This window comes from Stegodyphus dumicola, chromosome 10, assembly GCF_044657685.1.
Source record: "Stegodyphus dumicola isolate Sdum_Otavi_A_Nest chromosome 10, ASM4465768v1".
In the NCBI taxonomy this organism is placed as follows: Eukaryota; Metazoa; Arthropoda; class Arachnida; order Araneae; family Eresidae; genus Stegodyphus; species Stegodyphus dumicola.
In genome coordinates this window covers 21,306,794-21,331,532 of record NC_140777.1, presented here as the reverse complement: position 1 = coordinate 21,331,532, position 24,739 = coordinate 21,306,794, and the positions used below count along the sequence as shown (strand labels likewise).

The 24,739-nt window shown below is 33.0% G+C and overlaps 1 protein-coding gene across 3 annotated transcripts in view; it reads left to right on the top strand.

Annotated features, from left to right (window-relative positions):
- LOC118179762 (transcription factor unc-3-like) overlaps nt 1-12,268 on the top strand; it is a 69,683-nt gene extending 57,415 nt beyond the window's left edge. For all 3 annotated transcript variants that reach the window (XM_085824765.1, XM_085824766.1, XM_085824767.1), the window contains exon 3: nt 12,087-12,268. In XM_085824765.1, coding sequence (XP_085680891.1) covers nt 12,087-12,234 — 148 coding nt within the window. In that variant the 3' untranslated portion in view covers nt 12,235-12,268. The remainder of the gene's footprint in view (nt 1-12,086) is intronic.
- The last annotated feature ends 12,471 nt before the right edge of the window (nt 12,269-24,739 follow it).

Below are 24,739 nucleotides of genomic sequence, written 5' to 3'. Positions count from 1 at the left end.
AAAAAAAAAAAAAATCCTTAATGGAAGAGGTCGTGGTCTGCAGACGAGTTTGACCTCTCAAAGGAGTCTTTGAAGGAATGGTTAACAAACCTTTTTTACCACAAGTTTGCATGCTCAAGTTTCTGAGCTCAAAAGACAAGAATCAACTGTCGGGCCACTTCAGACAGTGAAAGAGAGCGATATAGAAGAAAGCGTAGTGTAATATGTTTGTACCTGTGCTAACTAAATATATCTGTGATATATCCGTGGCAGTTTCGGTTCGTACTTACAGTTTTATTCGAAGTAAATGTGTTTTTGTTATCTAAAACTCATAAGTAAACTTATTTCTTACATTCTTTTCATTTTTAAAATTTTACATATTTTTTCCTTTTCACATTTTTACTTTAATGACAAAAATTAAAGTTATTTTTGAAGTTTAACTTTTTATCTTCGCTTTTTGTTTTAAAAAAAAATCTGATGTGTACTTCCTTGTACGTGATGACTTCCTTGTACGGAATATTAAATTATGCGCATTTTTTCTTGCATTTCATTTAAACTTATTAGATTGAATTAAACCTACTTCGCCGACAGCGCATAAACCACAATAGAATAAATGCATTCTTTAAAATTCACTTTGTTTACCATAGCGACACTCTGGCGCTAGGTTTATTTAACAGTATTATATTTCGTTCATATTATAACTCAGAATGCACAAAATTTATATCATTTAAAGAATTATCTAATCGTTCCCACATGTTCTATTCAAATACTACAATAAAGCTAGAACTATGTATAAAAGAAATTAAGCAAAGAAAACAAAAAAGAAACAGTTTTTCACAGACGATTGACTATTTCTCATTCAATTAATTCAGTTTTCACTTCGCGACAAGGCAAACATACATAAAAACTCAAAATATCTGTATTAAAAATTACGAAGTAAATCTTAAACACTTATTTCCTCGAAAAAATTCCAAAATGGATTAAGTATGATTTAATTGGCAATAATAAATGAAGGCGTTATCTTTGTTGTTGCGAAGCTAAGTTTCTCTAGATTGGCAACAAATCCGCTATCTTGCTGTTTCAAATGTAAACAAGAGCAATAGCCGCCATCAAAAACATTATTAGGCTTAGCGGCACTTAAACAATTTTAAAATTGTTGATAATTCTAAAAATATTGCATACAGATTTACTAAAGGCATAAAAACCTTAACCGGAAGATAAGAACAACATAATTCAATCATTTTTAAAGCAAAAAATGTACAATTTACAAACATATAAGAGTAAAGAAACTGAGATCAATGAGCCGGGTAACAGAGTGGACATATATATAAATATATTTATATACGTTCGGAGAGGCCGATTGCAACCAAAATACGAGATGAACATCTACATGTTATAGCAGTCCTATATACAAAATTTCAACGTTCTGAGGCTACTCGATTTTGAGTTATGCGAGATACGTACATACGTTTGTAGAGACGACACGAAAAATTCTCTTCAGAATTCATTTTAAAGCAGTTTTATAATTTTTTTGGAGGTTTTAAAGCAGTTTTATAATTTTTTTGGAGTGTTTTATTCTGTCCTTACATACAGATATCACGGAAATACATCGTTAAATTGCATTTGAAAGAGGTCAAAATGGGATATTTTCGTTGAAATATGCTGCCTGAAAATTTTCGCGATTACCCGGAATTTCCTTTTTTCCTTCACTTCCTTTTTACTTCGTACAAGGAAGTAAGAAGAGTTTTTAAATTTACAATTTATTTATTTTGCAAAAGTTAAGATTTTTTTTCGCAAGTTCAATTTTTTTCTTTTGTTTTTTTCACAAATAGAACTTTACTTTTATCTTTTCCATTGAAAATAACTTTAAATTTCCTTTTCATTTTTCTTCCTAAACCTAATTTTTTTCTTCTAAAATTTTTTCTTCTCCCATTTTTTTTATTTTACACTTCAAGATTTATTGAGCTATCAAGATTATTAAAACCAAAATAAGTTCTAATTTATTTCCTTATTTGCCAGTAAAGAAGGCAGCATTCATTAATTAATCAAAATTTTTAATAGTTTAAATCAGGTGCTCTAACCGGTGGTACGCAAGAGAAACATAGATGGTACGCAAAGAAAAAGTATTTTAAACTATTAAATTCAAAAATCTCGTGAAGAAAAAGAAAAATTGATAGAAGTTTCCTGTGATCGAGCTCTAACTGAAGATTTCAAAAATAATGCACTGGTTAACTTTTATCTGAACCGAAAAATAACTTTAAAGGCAATTCAAATAAAGTTATTAATTTTTTATTCCCTTTTTGCACAAACCTATTTGTGTGAACAATGATTTTCATCCATGTTATATTTAAAAATTAAATGCGAAACAAAATTAAAAGTGGATCCTAATTTCCTGTTAAAACTAAGTGAAGTAAGACCAGACACAAGGAAATTTGTCTTCCTTAAACGGACCCAAATTTCGCACTCAATTTTAGAATTAAAGTATTACAACTTAAATTTTGATAGTAAAAATTGTAACCCATTTTTAACCTAATATATTTTTTATATATGCATATTTAATACAAACAGCCAATAGGTTGTGCAAATGGCAAAATATATTCATTTTTAATATTTCTGTTGAGAAACTGAAAAAAATCATTGTAAAATGTAGCGGTGGTACTTACGTTTTTCAGTATTTATTTACATGTTACTTGTTAGTCGAAAGGTTGAGAACCGCTGGTTTAAATAATTCACAATAATAATATTACAGAAATAGAAAATTTGCTTCAGTTTAATTTTCAAAGAACTCTGATTCCCATTTACTATTATTTATCAATATAGCAATGTTTTGTTTAATATTCTAACCGCCACTGAATGTTACTTCCTTGTACGAAGTAAAGGAAGTACAAAAAATTCCGGGTATCATATTTCAACGAAAATATCAATTTTGACCGCTATCGAATGCAATTTAACTATGTTTTTGCGTGACATCTCTACGTAAAGACACAAAGGGCTTTTTTTCCTCAAACCAATTATAAAGTTGATCCAAAATAGATTCAGATCAGAATTTTTTTCGTGGCGTCTGTACGTTCGTTCGTTTGTATGTATCTCGCATAACTCAAAAACGAGTAGTTGTACACTGTTACTCGGCTCCCTGAGCTCCGTTTATTCTTATATGATAGTAAATCGCGAATATTTACTTAATCATGGAAAATGGTTATGCTGTTCTTATCATTCGGTTAAGGTTTTTATGCCTTTTATGTACTCTGCATGCCATCGTTGTAGAATCATCAACAATTTAAAAATTGTTTAAGTGCAGCTACGCCTGATTTTTGATTAACATAGCAGCCATATTTGTTTACATTTGAAACTTAGCAGAATCTTTCTGCACCTATTAGATTAATTAAACCAGAATTAAATCAAATTGCAACCAGAATTAAATCTTTCTGCACCTTCACTGTCTTTTTGTCGAGTGGGACCAAAAGGAAACTTAGTTTTCTGCACCGAAAATCTGCCTGCTGGCCGAATTGCTTGTTTTTGTGTAGAAACTGAACTCTAATTTTAATTGTAAATTTTTTTTTGTTTTAAATGAATTGGCGTTTTATGTTTTTGTCTATCTTTGAGTTTCTAAAGAATTTTTTTTTTTTTTTTTTTGTATTTCTGCCTCGCCGCGAAGTTAAAACCGATTTAATTGAATCAGAAATATACCCCCATAACACAAAACATCCTCAGGATGTCCTATTTAAGTCGAAATATCCCGGGACATAATTAGGATGTCCTGAGTATGTTGATTCTCAGATGTCCTGAGAACATCGCAATTTAACATCCTGAGGATGTCTTATTTAAGTCGCTATGTCCTGGGATATGAGAGGATGTCCTGAAGATGTTGATTCTCGGATGTCCTGAGGACTTCACCAATTTCACATCCTGAGGACATTCATACTGCATTGTCCGGAGGACTTCAGTTGTCAAACATTCTGAGGATGTTCGTTCTCAAATTTACCAGTTTTAGTTTCTTGCACATTATTTAATTTTCATATGTATTTTACTAAGTTGTTTCTAAATGCTGTACATTAAAAATATTGATATGATTGAAGATTTATTCTTCTTGTTTTGTTATTAATTTTAACTGCTATTTTTTCTGACGTTTTTAAAAATTTACTTTATCATGGAAAAGATTTTTTCCAATGGATTAGCATTTTCTAGAATATTTGCTAAATTCCAATAACATATATTTTTTATAAAAAATGTATAACTCGAAGAAGTAAGTTTAAATGAAATGCAGAAAAAACTGCTTATAATTTAATATTCTGTATAAGAAAGCCATGTGGTTTCCGCATCCGATTTCTTTTCCTGTAGTTTCGAAGATTTGGCAGTTAACATTTTTGAAGACATATTGTAGATAACAGTAAAATTGCAATTCTGAATTACATTTTAATTATCAATTCCTTTTAAATATTTCTGGAGTTTTCAACTTATTTGGTTCTTCTCGAGCTGAGTTTTATTGCTTTCTTCTTAATAAAGAATCCATTGTCACAATAGCTTGTAATTCTTTGTGATTGTGCTAGCACAATTACTTACTCATAAGCTTAATAGTGCATTTAAAGATTTGATGCACACCCCATTAGTCATTATGGGACTGAATTTAGTTATGATGTTTGTTAAATTTGCTTTTGGATGTGCTCTTAAAAATTCGTAGCACTCATCAAACTGCAAACGAAGCAATTCCAAAAGTACGATTCAATTACTTTGGCCTTCGTGGCCTGTCGAAGGTATTTAATAACCTTCTATAATATAATTTTTACATAATTCTTTTAGATAAGTTAAAAACGAACTGTCAATGCAAGAGTCTCAAATGCTTTGCTCTTCTTTAATTTTCCCAAAAGAGAAATTTGCGAGTTGTTTGATATTTATCTCACCCTACTATGCTTTTGTTGAGGGTCAACAAGGTGGCCGAGCGGTTAAGTCGCTGAATACTGGGAGTTCCGACCTAGACTCGATTCTAGGCGAACGGACTTGCTGCATGCGTGTTTTCCCCATCTGTAATGTGTATACGGAGCCAGTTTCCCTTAGAAAGTCCTCCTCGAAAGCATCCCTTCCCTTAGCCAGAGTTACGGCAAAGCGCTAGAGTGCTTTGCCGTAATAAAAAAACACCACTGGGAATCAATATATTTTAAGATGCTGACTAAAATAAACACACAGGAAATTGCATCCAATTTGTATTGTGTTAGCACTGGAGTTTAAATGCAATAAAATATTGATTTTTAGATCTCAGAAGATCAGATTCAGAAGAATATTAATTCAGATCTCAGAAGTGGTGTTAGCACTGGAGGACTCGGAGTCCAAGCCCTTCGAAACTGATCGATTATTACGAAATAGTGTATGGTTCGAATAATTACTGATGAGGATTAAATGAAATATAGCGTAACTGTCCCGCACATAAAATCTAACAGGTGTTGATAACCTGATGACAGAAGTTACTGCTAAAAGTTCTTTAAATACAAATAAAAGCACATAGTTACACAAGCAATTGGAACAGTTTTAGTCAACATTTACAATATATTAAAACAATAAAATAATAAAAACTGAAACCTTTAAGATTTTATATTACGCCCAAAGGGGCGTTTTCTTAATGATTCATGTGTTACCTTTATTTATTAAACATGTTTTTCGCACTTAAACCATAAAATTCAATTTAACAGTAATATCGCTAAATAATTAAAAAAAGAGCATATCTTTAGAATTTCCGATACAAAGTCTCGCGCGTTGAAGATATTGTTTTCGCATAGTGTTGCCACTGCTCGTTTTTAAATCGTTGAGTTTGTTAATCAAAAATTCGTTAAAGTGATACAAAATATGAAATCGATAATAAAACAAATTCCAAATTAGGGCTTCCAGATGCCCATATTCGAGAAGATTACGTTATTTAGAATTGGATGGCTCTAGGTACAGTCGTTTTATCACAATGCGAGAAACTTACATACATTTCTGCAGATACTTCATCATTTAATTTCTTTAAATATAACACAGGGCGATAAAATTGGGTGGCAACAATTTGAAAAGTGAAACGGACATTTAAAGTTTTCGACGCAAAATGCCAAAACGAAATTAATAGTACTTCCGGGCAAACGCCTATACAAATTTTGTAACATTTCTTATTATTTTTAATTACAGATAAGAATGTTATTTGATTTCCTAACATTTATAACAATTGTGTGCCAATTGTGCAAGTAGACATGAAATTGTGCTTTGCCAAATTCCTCATGAATTAATACATTGTTTTTTACAAACTACGGGTGAAGTTACACCCGGGGTCTGTCTCATACCTTCACACGCATCTTGTTCAAAAGCGCGTAGAGGGGATGAGAAAATGAATAGATTCAATTTCTCCCAGTGTTGTTGGCAAAGTTGGCCAGTTGGCAAAGCAACAGGTGGATGTAAACATGACTTGTGGCGATAAGTAGGGTTTTTAAGGATGAAAATCTAGAAAGTTACTTAGCATGCGTGAGCGCCTCCTTTCTTAGAAAGATTCCTAAACTATCGGCATTTGTAGCAAGTTCGGTAAAGAATATCAACATAGGAAAAAAACTCACTTTAACAATTTAAAATAAAAATTTTAATTATTAAATAAAGATTATAATAACGCACCTAATAGGTGGGTACCGTTACCTCCTATAAAGGAACAGAATTTTTACACTCATGCCTTCTCCGGGATTCCAAACCGGGACCTTCGGTATCGCAGTCCGCGACCCCCTTTACCACTATGCCATGGCAAGTCGAAACAAACAAAATGGCCGATCAAACTTACTATTTTTTTAATTGGTAACTTCGTCAATTACGTTCCAATTTGACTGAAATTTTTATATACCGGGCAAAAAATTGCACAAATAAAAAAATCGCACAAACAAAGACCGCACAAAAACAGGTTTCAGTGTACTTTCATTTGACATCATATGGGTTTAATCACCACTTTCTTTCCAACTTTGAAATCTCCCCCCCCCCTGCGAGGTCTTGCTGAAGCAAACTGTTTTCTACTGAACAGCATGTGTTCATATAAAGAGTTACTGCTTCAAACAACCTGCATGTTAGAATTTTCACATACCACACCTCAAAAATACACCCTACATTCAATTCTCAGCCCTCAGGCGCTAAGTGAAAAATTAACTTAGCATTCGCTGGTAAGCCTACCTTAAAATGTCATGGCTTTCTCAAAGTAATTTTCGTTTTTTACGTAAAATCTACTACTAGCTTGACTTTCATACATACACACTCATTCCTGTTTTACAAGCAGTTACAAAAATATTTTTAGGTTTACAATAACTTTAACTGAATTTCCTGAAAACAATTTTAAATTGTTTACATTCAATAAAATTCTTTTATAATAAAATAAAGAGTAACGAATTTGCTTCACTTAATTGGAAGCACTCCAAAGTTTCCTAAACTCAGCCTCTCAGATGAACAAATCGTTCTCATTTTTAAACTTAATTAATTTTGATAATTACAAAAAACTAACTTTAAATTTCATTCAATCTGAAGCTAGCTTTTATTTTTAACTTAAATTCTATTAACTTGACTTTTAACTCTTTCACACATACAACCATATTTCTGTTTTTACTAGCATCGCAAAAATACTTAAACACATGTTCCACAAAACCTTTTACATTTACAATCACTTTAATCGAATTTCCGGTAAACAATTTTAAATGGTTTACATTCAATAAATTTCATTCATTTAAAGAATAACGAATTTGCTTCATTTAATTAGAAGCACTCCAAAGTTTTAGCTCTGTTTCTTGGACTAAAACGGAATATCTCGTTCTCATTTTTAAACTTAATATATTCTGGCAATTACAAAGCCTAATTTTAACTTCATGCGTTCTCAAACTAGTTTTTATTTTTAACTTAATTTCTACTATTAGCTGGACTCTTACACATGTATCAGTATCACAAAAATACTTTGTTTTAACACACATTTCATAAAAACTTGCATTTACAATCAGTTTAAGTGAATTTTCTGAGAACCATTTCAAATCATATATGTTAAATAAAATTCTTTAAAAGATTAACAAATTTGCTGATTCATTTAAGAGAAAACACGCTAACGTTTCCTGAAGTCAGTCTCTCAGACTAAAAATGAACATCTTGTTCTCATTTTTAAACTTAATATATTCTTACAATACAAAATAATTAAGTTAAAGGACGTCTTGCTCTGTAAAGTGCTAAAATAAGATTATCCTTGATCGAGGCAACGATTGAAAGAAAATTTTTGAGAACAATTTACTTGAGAGCTACTTTGAGCACAATTTACTTTTAAATTAAGATTAAGTAAAACTACATATTCAAGTAGAGTCATTTTCACTTATCTTTCGTTTGTTGAAGTCAGAGAATATGTTCTGGATGAACTCATTCTAGGAATCGAATTAGGAAGTCTGCTGGACCTTCAGCCGCAGAGCTCCTTGCTCTGAGAGGATAAGGCTGGCCTGGTCAGACGAAGCAGTCCACTGGTTACTAAGCAGATTTCTTGCTCTAGAGAGGTTCATCAAGAGACATTTCAGGCATGGAATGGGTGCCAACGTGGTTAAGAACCGACCACTCACAACGAACACGTGAACTGAGTTTCGGTCTACGATTTCGCAGAGTCGCCCGCGCAGTCGTACCTGCGCAACAATATCTTCACTGACTGGCTACTGCTTAAACCCGTTTCCACAGGTATGAACGGCACTGATGATTAGTTTTTACACCTGAGTAAGCTACCCAACCTGCATTGTGGCTAGTGTTGCTGACTGTACCGAAGAGCCTGGGTTCGAATCCCGGAGAAGGCATGGACGTTTGTCAATGTATGCACAAAAAGCTATTAAAATCAATCATACATATTTGTAAGAAAGTAAAACATTATTTTTGGTTCATGATGCTACAAATATGAACCCTATTGTTACAGTTTTTAAAGATTACAAATAACTTCACATTCAACAGATTTCTAATAATCTTTTGTAACTCTATATTTATTGCCGCCCAACCTGTATAGTGGTTACTGTCTCTGATTGCCGTGCCAAAGGGCCCGGGCTCGAATCTTGGAGAAGGCAGCAAATGTATAGTGTCAGTGCGGCTTGGCAGCAATCTAAATATGCAGCAAACCGAAAGTCCTCTCGTGTGGTTGGTTTGGTGGAAAGGGAGAGGTTTAATTGGATAGCTAATATCTACGCATATCTGGATATATAATTTATACCAGTGCGATCACGGAGAAATTAATTATTTTATTATTAGTACTCAGAGACTTTTGCATAGCGATAAGCTATTGCGATTTAGTCAGCTCATTACGTTTTAAAACTACATGCCCGGAAACTCGGCGGTAAAGAATCTCATATCCACGGTTCTTCAAATTTAAGTTTAACTTCAGCTACTACAGAATTCTGGGGAGTAGTAACATGTCTCTAATACTTTCCGTGAACAATTTATAAAATAGCTTTCCAAAAAGCAAGAGCGCATTATAAAAGAAATATCAGAATATCAAAAATTAATAGTTGGAAAACATTTTGCACTTCTACCTCCAAAATTTATGGCTCCGCCTTCAAAATACCGCACAATAAAATTTTCACTCCTCCTTCATTATCAATGTACAGCTTCTCTGAATCAATTTCCTCTTCCCAAGCTGCGTTAGAAATTTTATCAAAACTATTCCCACAAGATGAATATAGATCGAATCATACCACAGATACAGAAGCATCTAACAGTTCTTCTACATGTCGTCCTAATCCACCAACAGTTATCATCCCTCCAAAGATCGATGAATTGGAACATATCATCAAAAGACTAAATAACAGGAAAGCACCAGGTCCCGATGGTATCGACAACATCATCTTAAAACTTATTTTTTATAATTATCAACAAATTATTATATCATTCATTAACGCCTGCTGGTATAACTTAACATTTCCTAATATATTAAAAAATGCAGAAGTTCTTTTGCTCCTCAAGAAAAATAAACCAGCCACAAACCCTCTACTTATAGACCAATATGCCTTCTTCCCACGTTGGGCAAACTCCTTGAAAAACTAATCCTTTCAAGACTTTTATATCATCTAAATAAGAATAAAATCATGCATGAAAATCAGTATGGATTCACACCAAATAAATCAACAGATCATGCTTTTCAAAAAATGCAAGAAGTCTTAAAGATGAATGAATCAAAGAATCTTCATTCAATAATAATTTCGATAGATATTCAAGCAGCCTTCGATTCTATCCGCTGGAAAGACATCATAACAATTCTAGAAATAATATCATGCCCTCAGGATATCCTTCATATTATCAAAGACTACCTATGCAATAGAACTCTACAATATTCTTCAGATTCCGGTGTAATAAATTATAAATTAACAAAAGGTTGTCCTCAAGGATCTTGCTTAAGCCCTACGTTTTGGAATCTTATAGCAAACGAAGTTTTAAAACTATACGACAATATTAATCATACCCATATCCAAGCATACGCAGATGATTTTCTTCTCATTGTGAACGCAAGTAGCCGGAAATCAAATATTAAAAACTGGAATATTCGTTTAAACAATAACAACTCAGTTTTTCAAGCAGAACTTTTTGCAATCAAAGAAGCCATATGCTTCGCAAAAGAACTTTCTTTACCATCCTTAATTCTCTCTGATAGTGCATCTAGTATTCAAGCTATAATTGGACACAGTCGATCGCCTACTGTACAAGAAATCCATTTTCTACTTTCTCAATTTCAAAACAATAATAGACCACATTTCAAATGGATTAAAGCACACATCGGTAATAGTGGTAACGAGCTCGCAGACGAACTAGCAAAAGGGGCTGCAAACAATTCTTCCCTTCCAAATTACTCAATTCCATATCCAATATCATTACTAAAAACAAAATTAGAAACAGAATTAATGCACTTATGGAAGCAAACCTGGACGGAAGCAACTACCGGCAGAAGAACTTTTACTTTCATATCAAAACCTTCAAGATCATTAATATCTACCAACCGTTCAATTACATTTTTCCTAACAGCTCATGGTCCATTTCCAGAATACCTTCATAGATTCGGACTTCAGCATACAAATCTCTGTACCTGTGGTAATGAAGGCACAATAGATCATTATCTCTTTCACTGCAACATTACTAAAGATTATCACCTTAAAGCAAAAAATTTAACTTCTCAGTTATGGTTTCAACAGTTATTAAAAAGTAATATTCTCAGAAATAATCTTCATAATATAATAAATTATATCTCCGCAAACATCGATAATCTTAAAGGAACTTGAAATCATTATTCTTTGTTCATTTACCTTACTTAATAAGCCATTCTTTCTACTACCTCATTTTAATGCTTTCACTCAAGACTATCTTTATTTAAACCTTCAAGATCTCTCAAGCTCGATCAAGAATTTAAGGATATTTTCTAACTCCATCTCCTTAATATATTAATAAATTCTCAACTCAAGATTTTTAGTCAAGTCTTTTACTCAAGAATGACTCTCTATCAAGAATTTCCACGAACTTTTCATTCAGGTCATCCTAATTCATTCAAATACTATTTCTCATCAACTTTTATTCAATTACTGCTCTTCATTCTCCATAATGAAATACTTTACTCTTTACATATCTTACATTCTCAGCCTCTACTATTCTTATACATTATGTTGTTCATTTTCAAAATTTGTAATGATCTTCTTAAGTATTTACTTATCTATTTACGTTTCATTTACTTTCATATTTCTTTAGGTATTATGTTTTTATATATTTAATTTCTTCAATTTTTATTATATAATTCTCAAAATTCTGATACTTTATTTGACTTCATATATAACACCATTGTATTTATCTTATTCTAAATTTTTAACTTTTATTTATTGTATCTATTTATGTTTATTATTTATTGTATTATTTATATATTTATTTCTTGATATTTTATTTTTATTATGTAATTATCAAAATTCTAAAATTTTATTGTATTTTACATAACAACACAGTTGGTAGATGATTCCATCAGTTGAGCGTAAAAGCTGAATGTCTTAAAGGCGGTGCAGCTGCTCATCTGATGGTAAATAAATAAATACTTTCCGTGCAATGAAGGAGTCCGTATAAATTATAAACTTTCTTTTGTACAGGATTGGATTATTCAGTTATGGCAAAGCACACGAGGGCTATCTGCCTGAAGGGAGGGATGCCTTCGTGGAGGACTTTCTAAGGGAAACTGGCTCGTATACACGTTTTCTTTTGTACATACCAGGTTATCAAGTTATTAATAAGATATAAAAAGAAATATTAATAAATACCAAATTAAAGTTCATATTCTGCAACTTTCGAAACTATGCTCATTCATATTCAACTACGTCTGTTTTTTAAATTATTGTCACCATACTAATTCAGAAGTCAAACAACAAAAATCAGAGTTATATTTTCAAAATTCTTTTTTTGAAATTTTGCAACTTTCAAAATTTTGAAAATATAACGCTGATTTTTGTTGTTTGACTTCTGAATTAGTATTTTTTCTGCGTGTTATTGTGTCTTAATTATTGTCATCATCTCAAAATCTTGCTGAAAGTATAATTAAATTATTAAAATTGGTAAATAAATACCTAACAAATTTCCCACAGTTTGAAAAACTACTTTCTGTGATTTAAATGTTCACTTTCAGTCTCCCTGCTTAACGAATTTGTAATATCTTTTCTTTAAGTTAACATATAACATACAGATATAAACAAACTTGTCGAAATTTTAAAAAATATGCTCTCTCAAATACAGTGATTCAGTTGTTACATTTCACCAAAATTCGCCATTTCAACGCATACGTATACTTCAATTAAAATCAGCTTATGAAGAAAATCATGCATGAAAATCAGTATGGATTCACACCAAATAAATCAACAGATCACGCTTTTCAAAAAATGCAAGAAGTCTTAAAGATGAATGAATCAAAGAATCTTCATTCAATAATAATTTCGATAGATATTCAAGCAGCCTTCGATTCTATCCGCTGGAAAGACATCATAACAATTCTAGAAATAATATCATGCCCTCAGGATATCCTTCATATTATCAAAGACTACCTATGCAATAGAACTCTACAATATTCTTCAGATTCCGGTGTAATAAATTATAAATTAACAAAAGGTTGTCCTCAAGGATCTTGCTTAAGCCCTACGTTTTGGAATCTTATAGCAAACGAAGTTTTAAAACTATACGACAATATTAATCATACCCATATCCAAGCATACGCAGATGATTTTCTTCTCATTGTGAACGCAAGTAGCCGGAAATCAATAGAAATTAACTCCACCTTTTCTTTAAATATCTTCCGCAACTGGACAGATAAATTTCATCTTAAAATTTCTACTACGAAATGTAAAGCACTATATATTCCAAAAAGAGGTACTTCCATTAAAAACCTAAGAAAGCCAATAATCAAAATTTCTCAAGAAAAAATCAAAATTGACAAGAGCATCACATATCTGGGAATAGTATTAGATACTCGGCAATCCTGGCATTTCCATATTCAATATCTCAAAAACAAAACTTTAACCCTTCACAATTCTCTTCGATCTGTAACAGCCAGCACTTGGGGTATATCCTCAAAATTAGAAAAAATTTGGTACATAACAGTTATTGAAAAAATACTACTATATGGTGCTTCCGTCTGGGGTTTAACCTTGAATTCTCAGGCTCAAAAACATTTACTTTCAATCCAAAGACCTTTCCTCCTCTCTCTAGCAAAAGCATATAGAACTACTCCAACTAGTGCGCTACAAATAATAACAGGCATCCCTCCAATTACTTTATCTCTAATAAAAGAAGCAAATAAAGTAAGAATATCAAAACTAAGAATTCAAAGCATAATGAATAATAATGTATTTCAACCCACAGATTTTGAATATCTTAAACACAACTTAGAGCTACATCCTACATATTTTTACACAAAATCCCTATTGGGAACCTTTGAACTCAATAAATATGAACTCACCATATATACTGATGGTTCGAAATCTGAAGCAGGCGTTGGTAGTGCATATTTCGCATTCCGAAAAAATTCAAATATTAAAAACTGGAATATTCGTTTAAACAATAACAACTCAGTTTTTCAAGCAGAACTTTTTGCAATCAAAGAAGCCATATGCTTCGCAAAAGAACTTTCTTTACCATCCTTAATTCTCTCTGATAGTGCATCTAGTATTCAAGCTATAATTGGACACAGTCGATCGCCTATTGTACAAGAAATCCAATGTATTTGCATTGTACAAGAAATCCAATGTATTTGCATTCAATTTTCAATGTATTTGCATTCCTCCCGAGCAATACAAATACATTGAAAATTTATGTCCAGAAATAACTTCCATAATAAGACTGGATGTGAAGGCTGCATTATTTTCTTTTCTAAACTCATAAATTGTGTAAAATTCCAAGATTCTGTCACAGCACATTCAAAAGAAAGTTGACCGAAATATTATCTAGAAAGAGGATTGGCATTTTGCGTATGAAATCTTATTTTTGTGTGTGTTTTGTGGTGAACGGATAGTGCCGCTCTGATCTTTATGATGATTAGCGGCGCTGACTACTGCACCGATATGCCTTTAAATGTGTATAGTATCTTTGCGGCATAGAGACATTCTAAATACTGGCAAATCGGAAATCCTTTCGATGGTTCTGGTAGTACAGTAAGAGAGGCGAGACACCGATACCTGTACAACGAGAGGAGAAATTCTGGTGTCATGTCCACTGGAACTTGTATCTAAACTAAGTTTGAAAATATTTTTATGCGAAATACGCCACTAGCGTAAAAAGTGTTATATGGCAGTCATCGAGCCATCGAAAAAACAAAATCTTAGAAAAGTTGATCGAAATCTGAAACTTTTAACGTCAATAGAAGAAAGACAGAGAATTTATTCATTACTTCATTCGTTACTTTCTTCAACACAAAAGGTTATAAAAGTAGTTTAGTCGTTCTATTTGCTCTGTTCTTGAGGATGAAGGTATATAAGAAAGAAAGGATCAGTTTTGATATCGAAGGTTTGAATTTAGTTATTTTGAAGTTGGTGGTACACAGGTACGCATGTGATAGTTACACATACGAATCTGTTAGCATTTCAAATTAACTAGTTTGGTTTATTTAATTACGGCAAAGCCCCGAGAGTTATAGGCCTAAGGGGGGGGATGCTTTCGTGGAGGACTTTCTAAGGGAAACTGACTCGTATACACGTTACACATGGCTCGTATACATACTGCACAGAAACGTCCATGCAGCCAGCACGTTCGCGGGATTCGAACATGGGACCCAACTACCAGTGTTCAGCGATTTTGTCGATAGGCGGCTGAGAAGCATTCTACAGGGTGGGCCAAATAAGACCTACTAATGTTAAACATTGATAACGCTTGTAATAATTATTTATTTTAATTAATTTTTTATACATTAAATATATTTATGGAAATTATGCATGAAATATGACATCAGACCAAGGTCCACCCTTTTTCTCGATACGGAGATTGGCTCCTTTTAACGCGTTTTCCATTAAACCACGCACTGTTTCTGGTTGAAGGCTCAGTATTTCATCTCGAATATTCTGCTTCAGCTGTCTAATAGTCTCTGATTTATTAACATACAAGGTGTCTTTTAAATATTCCCATGAAAAAAGGATCCTTTTCCACTACTGGCCGCAAAAAGTATTCAATCATTGTTTTGTAAGAAGCTCCGGAAATCGTTTCCAGCGCTCCATCCTCATTCTCGAAGAAATATGGGCCGATAACCCTATTGACCACAACACCGCACCCAACAGTACACTGGAATTAAAATATTGCTGATATTTATGCTGCGTCATAACAATTGATCGTTGACAAGAGTAGAAAAACTCGATAATTTTAACGCGATGTATGGCTCCATAATAAATTTCCAAAAATTCAAATATAACCTACAAAAAGAAAAAAATAATTATGTCGAAAAATAAAAAAAAAAAGTTATTTGTGTTTAACGTTGGTCGGTCTTATATTTGGCCCACCCTGTAGATGGCGGCTTATTTCTAGCAAAAAAGGAATTTGCTAAATAATGAATTAACAAACCGTTTTCAATCATTTACAAGCTATGGAAAAGATTCAGAAATTATGTCACATGAATTTATCTAGGCGAAGAATTATGAATGAGGAGTCTGAATCTTACAATAAATTACACAGTAAATCTTTCCCACAGGAAATTGGGTCAGGGGCTGAAAAATGGATATATTACAATAAAACATAGCAAAAGAAATTCTCGAAGACGGAAAAGAAACATGCCAAAGTAAAAACATAAAATTAAGCAAAACAACAACCTTAAGCCGAAAACCTATTCGTTAGAACCGATGTTCCCAGAATCAAAGCGAAGAATGAGAAACAGAAGTTTAGAAATGATATCTTGTAGATGGAAAACCACCAAGTTGAATTTCGCGTCTCCTCTATCAGACTATATGCTTGACCCTCACAAATAGCCATACATTTAAGAAGTTCTCACTCATTCTCGATCCTACGTGAGTTCCTGGAATACGCTTAAAGTTTCTCGAAGCGAAGTTCATTTAAATGCAGGTGACTTGTGGATTTGGAATCAATTCTCATTGGATGTTCCTAGCAATAATATTACGATTTCTTAACATCATTTCAAGTTTGATTGGCGCATTTCATTTCTTTAGTAAAGTTGCGTAACTAGAAAGTGTTCGTTAATAAAGCTGATAGTAAAACATTAAACGATATAAAATCGTGACCACTTAAAAGCAGATTCTATGTACTGATATCTGAAGCCACTTATAAGAATGGAAAGCCATACGCAATGTGTTCTTTCTGTCGCATGTGAAGTAGGATGGTTGTGTGGAGACGTTGACATGGGCACGAAATAGCGACTGCTAGTGTCTCATTAAACGTTACGTAATGTCTTAATTTAGGCTTACAGTGCACTAGCATAAAAAAGAGAATCTGAAAGATTCGGATTTTAAATTACGTCCAAAGGGTCGTTTTTTTAACATTTTGCGTGCTACCCTTATTTATTAAATATCATGTTCTTAGCACTTGAACCCAAAAATTAAGTTCAAAAGCAATATCGCAAAATAATTTTAAAATGAGCATATCTTTAGAATTTCCGATACACAGTCCCACGCTGGAAATAAAAATGTTAAGTAAAAATTCAAGTAGTAAAATTTCAAGTCAAATTCAGTAAAAATTCAAGTAGCAAAAATTCAAATGAAACTTTCAAACGATTAGACACATTGGGGACTGTTCGAAAAGCAAACGATTTTTATATTTTTGCCTAGCTTCTTTATCCAAACAAATTCCATAAAATTTCATGTTTAGTCCAAAGGGGTAATTTGCTCAGAAGGCCTATTAATTTCGTTTTGGCATTTTGCGTCAATTCCCGATAAGCGTCGTTTCACTTTTCAAATTGTTGCCACTTAATATTATCGCCCTGTATTATATTTAAAGAAATTAAATAATGAAGAGTCTACATAGTGTGAATGCATGTGGGGATGTTTCCCCTCTGCTTCAGAGTGCTACAGTTTTTTTTAAGGTGTAGAAAACTGCCCAATTAATATTTTTAAATCATTATTGTATTGTTTTGGAAAACGGCTAAAAGTTACTTTTATAATCTGTGAAAATTTCTAAATTTTACATCGGATATGCTTTTATATTTTGAAATTTTAAAATCACAAACATCAAATAATCCAAAAATTCCGGAGATTTGAAAAATTCAGAAATAAAGTTACAATTTTTATGCAAGTTTCATTGAAAATAATTTTTTTTGTCTCCATTCGATGGTGCGAAACAATAAAATTTTGATATCGTTCGTTAATGTGAATTGTTCGTTATGAAGACATGTGCGAAAAATCGTTTAAACATTAAGACTCGATTTTATAATTCTTCCCCCTTTTCATAACCGCTGAGCCAAGAGCCCCCAGTGAAGGTACACAACTGTTTTTCCGAGCTCGCGGGATAAGGTTAATTACAAATACCTAAATCAAATTTGGAAACAATTACATTCGCATTGTGTTGTCATGGACAACTGTTCCTTATAAACTGTATAAACTGCGTTGAACTCCATAGTTTATAAGGAAGTAGATTGAAAATAGATGGCAAAATTCCACTCGTAGTGAAGCACCACTAGTGAACTAAATAAAAGCTTATAAAACACAATATACAAACACTTGAATCACATGTTTCCAAACACTTTTACAAATACCAACGATATACAAACACTTTAATCAATACATTATCCCAACACAGTAATGAATAAAATATACAAACATTTTAATCATTAGCTTCATTTTTCGTAATATTAAAGGCTGATTAAGAGTATTTGAAATAAATATTATTATGGTACAAAAACAGTTTAAAATATAACGGAATTTCTTAAAACGCTCAAAAATGCTAAAGAAAAACCATAGACTTATTTGAAAAATAATAGCACAATAAACTATATGCTTCTTTGTATTCCACATAATATTATTCAAAAGGTACTCTAAAGAATCAAAATTTGAGAATTCATCAAAAAGTAATTCTGTATTTTTTGGCCTAAATACCATATTACAATTAAAAAAGAAAGCTTTTATTAGGAAAGGATTCCACAATAGAATTTTCTTTAGTACATGTACTAACAAACAATACAAAGACAAAGAAATTAAAGTCTACAAAATGCATATTACAAGCTGAAGAGACCAGCATTGCCTAGCTTTATGCAGAACAAAGAGGCTCCATTTAGAGCAGTGGTTCTTAACCGGGGGTGCCCGCAGCCCTGGGGGTGCGGGAATGTATTTTTGGGGGTGCGGGAGAAGCCCCTACCTAACCATAAATATTTTTAAATATCATTTATTAAATTTATTATAATGTGGTATTGTGTATTCTGATTTGTCCAGAAACCTCTTGAGACTAATACATTCTTAATTGCCCGTTCAAGCCGAATAGGATTCAGTGATATTACAAACGTAAGAACATTATATATATTATATTACATTGTTTCTAAATAATTAAATCGATTATAGTGAACCCCACTATGTCAAAAAAATGACAATGGAACGATAAGTATGCTGGTTATGGATTTACCTGCACAACCGAAAAAGATGGCACGCAGCGACCGCAATGCATCTTGTGTTCCCAGATATTTTCAAACATCAATCTAAAACCATCAAAGTTATTAGAGCATTTCAACAATCTCCATGGTGGCGAAAAAGCGCATAGCATGAACAGCTTGAAGTCAAAGAAGGCTCGGTTTGATACCAGTGGAACTATCCTAAAATTGTGCGGACCAGCAATTCAAAAACCTTTATTAGAAGCGTCATATCCAGTGGCATATTTATGTGAAGAAAAAGAAAAAAAAAAAAAAAAAAAAAAGAAAAGAAAAGGAACCTCACGCGATCGCTGAAGAGTTGATTAAACCTTCTGCTTTAATTATTGTTAAAACAGTTTTAGATTCGGAAGCACATAAAAAAATCCAACAGATTCCATTATCGAATGATATTATACGATCGCAAATACAAGATCTCAGTGAAGATAGTTTAATGCAAGTAATTGAAGACATAAAAATCAGTCCACTAAAAATAAGCATGCAACTGGATGAGTCAACTGATGTTGATAATTGTAGCCAACTTTTGGTATTTGTCAGGTACGTGAAGGAAAAAGAGGTGATAGAAGAATTACTATTTTGTGAGCCACTGGAGGTGAATACGAGAGGAATTGATGTTTTCAATCGCATCAAAGATTTTTTTACTAAATATCAATTACCAAAGAATGTGATTGGCTCTATATGCACTGATGGAGCCCCAGCAATGTTAGGCAAAAATTCAGGATTTTTTCCACACATGAAAAGAGAATTACCGGAAGTTATAATAACGCATTCCATGTTGCATCGTCATGCACTTGCGTCGAAAGCATTGCCAGAAAGTTTAAAACAACATCTAACTACAGCAGTAAATGTAGTAAAATTACATCCGAGGCGAGCGCTTAATCATCGCATTTTTCGTGGATTTAGTGAAAGATTTTGAGAGTAATTATGCAATGCTGAGGCTGGCCTACTTAGCAGACATATTTAGCCATTTAAATGAATTGAATCTATCGATGCAAGGATTTGGCATAAATATAATAATACTTAGTGAAAAATTATCTTCATTTATCGCAAAATTAGAAATTTGGATAGGTCGAGTAGAAAAGGGGAATTTTGCAAACTTTCCCTCGCTTGATTCTGTTATTGCGAAAAATGAAAAGAATACAATTATACCCGACATTGTAATACATTTGAGACGATTGAGCGAATCATTCAATGGATATTTTTCTACCGGAAATATTACCAAAACTCAGAGATGGATACTGGATCCATTTTTATTTGACTTAAATTTGATGATCTGAAAAAAGATCAACTTATTCAAATGCGAGCAAGTAGATATGTTCAAATGGAACTCGAACAATTAGAATTGCAGCAATTCTGGTGTTCACAGTTACAGCGTTATCGAGAGTTGATGAACGAAGCACTGCAGTTACTCTTACCCTTTGCTACCACCTACTTGTGCGAAATGGGATTTTCATCGATGGTGTGTATTTAATTATGGCAAAGCCCACTAGGGCTATCTACCTAAGGGGAGAGATGCCTTCTTGGAGGACTTTCTAAGGGAAACTGGCTCGTATACACGTTACACATGTGGAAAACCACGAAAACACCCATGCAGCCAGCCCGTTTGCGGGATTCGAACATCGGACCGAACTACCAGTGTTCAGCGACTTTACCGGTCGGCCGCTGGTGGGCCCCGAGATTTTCATCGCTTTTGCATATAAAAACCAAAGCGAGAAATCGCTTAAATGCAAGTGATCGCTTAAATTCGTATGTCTTTCAAAAAAGGAACCTCGCTTCGCCATTCGCCAGTATAATAATGAGCAAACAACAGACTAGTCATTAATAAAAATAATATTGTTTTATTTTTATATAAAATGTACAATGTTTTTCAATAAACAATAAGTTTCGCATAAAATGTATTTTTCTAGACTAAAAAAATTAAAACACATTTTTCAATGGGGTGCGACTCTCTAGAAAGGTTAAGAAACACTGATTTAGAGGAACAGTTTCTTTGAAATCTCAGATAAACTGAGATTTTCCCCTTATTTTGGTACAAGATGAACTAAGCAGAATTTAACCAAGCTCGCATAACGTACAACAACGTAAAACTAACACGGCGCCCTGTAATGATTTTAGTAAGAACTGATATATACTTCGTTATCATTTTTTTTTTTTTTTTTTTTTAGGAAATGAGTTTTCGATAATCCCCACCCATTTTGGCAGATTTTTTTCACCGTTTTCGAAATATTCGCAAAAAACTAATACAGATCACGCATAATTCCGCTTATATTTTCTGCCCTCTTCTGTATAGTTCGAGCTGTTCTAAACAGTAAACGAATAGGGCGTCATTTACCGTTTTGGCCAATCTTTGGAATATGGTAACAGGTAGTTTGGCGACGTTTTGGTAAAGGGATAAAGGTTACTAGCTAGGACTTTAGCAGTGTACATGGATAAAGTCAAGAGTGTGCGCAATGCCATTTTTGTGCAATTCTGGAATGTTTTTTTAAGTGAAAATAGGTCGACGTGTACATGGATGATACCGTGTACGTGCAATTCTTAAAAACGCGGCAAGCAGTTTGCGATTCTGCACTTTCTCCCAATTTCGCACCTAATCTACGCCATGATCAAGCACTTTTGTTCCATAAAAGTTCTAGCAGAAGCGTAATTCGGCTAGCAGATTGTTGAAAAAAAATTTTGAGTTAAAAAAAAAAAAAAATGCCTTTACTTCGTGAAACCAAAATGGCGTCAAAACAAAAACTAGCAGGTTGCTGTAGCAGGGTTGGTCGCCAAATTTTCGCCAAAAAATCGCCAAGTTACCATAATCCAAAGATTAACCGATTTCTTTCACAGTTTTCGAAATATTCGCAAAATACTAATACAGAGCACGCATAATTCCGCTTATATTTTCTGCACTCTTCTGTATAGTTCGAGCTGTTCTAAAGAGTACACGAATAGGGCATCATTTAAAGTTTTTGATAGGAATTGATAGTTTTAACGCAACAACAGCACCTAACCCAAGATGGGTGATGTTGGCACGACATTCTAATATACATGCCATGAGACCTTGTGGGTGACACAAACGGTTTTGCATATTTAACCTTCATTTTACTTTTAAGTTCACAAGGGCAATATTTCATGAAGATAGAAACACAATTGTAAACTTGTATATATTATACACAAACAAAGAGACACTCATATCTTTTACAGATATAGAAGATTTTAATGAATTCAGGCGGTGTGATTTTATGGGTCCAGAAATAATCGAAATGGAACGATCTTTATCGCTTTAAGATCGCTGGCTTTGTTAATTAATAAGAGAATAAATGTGAATAAAAAATATCTCGTCTTCACTGAACGTTAAAGCAGTGCCGCATGCAAGATAAAAATATATCATTTCGTGCAGTGGCAATATATTTCTTTTAAATCACAAAGTTTTTAATTCAATTCGAAAGACAAATATGTTGCGAGAAGCAATGCACTTCTAATCACCGAGTTTTTGTGGTTAAATTTGAGACATCCTTCCCTTTTCACAGTGGCAAAACAAAGCTTTACCCATGACACGCTGTCCTTACCGCGTTATATCATAAAATGTGAGCTACCATTTCTGATACGAGGAAATTTAAGTGTAAATTTCAGTTTTAAATAAAACGAATTTTAATTTCATATTATTGAATTAAACTGGAAAATACGCCAACATACCTCATATATCTCAACATTTATAGGTCTCTCATATTCCTCTTTCAATCAGTCTAACCCTCTCCCGCCCTTCTGACAAATTTAGCCTCGGGCAGTAAGGACCGTCCGGATAGACTAATTCATTCGACTTTTAAGCTCTGAAAAAATATCTTTAATGTTTAAAATACAAAGATGAATATCAATAATTCGAAGACTATCTAGTACTCTTTGAAACGTCTTGAACTGTACGACATCGGTTATATTTAACATTAAATTTTGTTATTTACAGAAGTATCTTTCGGTTGAACTTGTATAAGACACCATTGTAACCCACCCTTCATTGCGTTGTGATCCCTTCCGTAAATATTTCAGGAATAAATTTCCATAACACAATTTAATATATACGCATGCTTAATTACGATCATACTTATTTTTATTAAATCATGCATTTTTTGTTGCAAATGCTGCAACCTTTGGGTTGGTTCGTTGTGGATTTCTGGCGCAAAATCTCAAAGGCTATCTGCGCCGAAACAGGTATCAGATACTTGAAGAAGTAAAGTGAGTAAAAACACAAGTTATAGAGACACAAATAACGCAGAAAACTCAGAAGCAAACTAATATACACACAAAAAACTTAGAAGCCCTGTTGAAATCAACAGAAATAATAAAATGAAGGAAGCTGAGATGAACGATAAAATTCAACTATTAAAACAGATAAAATTCATTTATTAAAACGGGTAAAATTCATATAGGATCAACATTTAAAATACATTAAAGAAATATTAAAACCATTTCAGAATGTGTTATGAAAACCAGTAATAACCTTAATAATTTAGTAAAACCCTTAAATATAAGAATATGTGTTGTCCAATTAGTTGATGAAGAGTTACCTCCGAACCATTAAAATATTTCCCACAAAGTGCATTCAAGTACGGGCGTTATACTAAAATGTAAACACACAGAATGTACAAACCTATATCTGCGAGAAATGGGCTGTTTCTCCACTTTTAAAAGGTAATTCAAAGGTAGGCCATGAACGGCGAGTAAAAGGTACAGTGCGCAAAAAACAAAATGAGGCAAGTCTATAGCCGTCAATTGACCATTCTCTGTTCCATTTGACGAAATTCAAATTGCGTTGTTCGTGTCTCGAAAGTGCATCTTAGGATATATAGTAGACTTAAGTACAGCGTTGTTCTAATATAGGTAATTTGACATAAAATAGGACTTTTTCTGAAATGACATGCCAATTTGTTTCCATATTTCGATTCCTCTAATTCCAAACCTCTAACTCTGACTCATTTTCAACCTCTGATTATGATAAAGCATCCAAAGGCTCTCTGCCTAAATGAAGAGATGCCTTTATGGAAGACTTTCTAAGGAAAACTGGCTCATATCGTCGGTACACACGGAGAGATCAGCGAAAATACCTTTCGCATGGAAACGGGCTCAGGTCAAACCAGTGGTCAACGGCTTCAGTGTTCAGCGACCGTGAGTGCTGGTCCACTCCTCAGTTACTCAGAAAGTTATAATACTTGACCTAAGCATCTGCACATTTTCCAGTATAATTTGTACATTATGTATTTGCAGGCAATACTTGTAGAATTATCAACAATTTAAAAGTTGTTTTAGTCCGACTGAGTATAATTTTTTTTTAAATAAATGCCAAATGTGTTTACATTTGAAACTTGGAACAGTGAACTAAGTAAGCTTCTTCTCACAATCACACAAACTTACCCATGTGTTTCAAAATGCATAAAACAGAAAAAGCACTGCATACATAAGCGTGAAATAAGAAAACATGCTTAAACAGCAAAAACAATTTTGTCATCCCCACATGCACGTATTTTAAAGTTATTGAACGTGACAAAGTCAATCATTCCCTAATTATATTGTATGTAAATACATTTGCTTTACATGAAAAAGCGGGAAAATAAGAAAGCATAAAAACTCTAAAATTCCCCAAAACTTGTCAAATAATCCCTTCTTTTACGCATAACAAAATTAATGAAGACAAAAATCAAACACAAAATTTCTTAAACA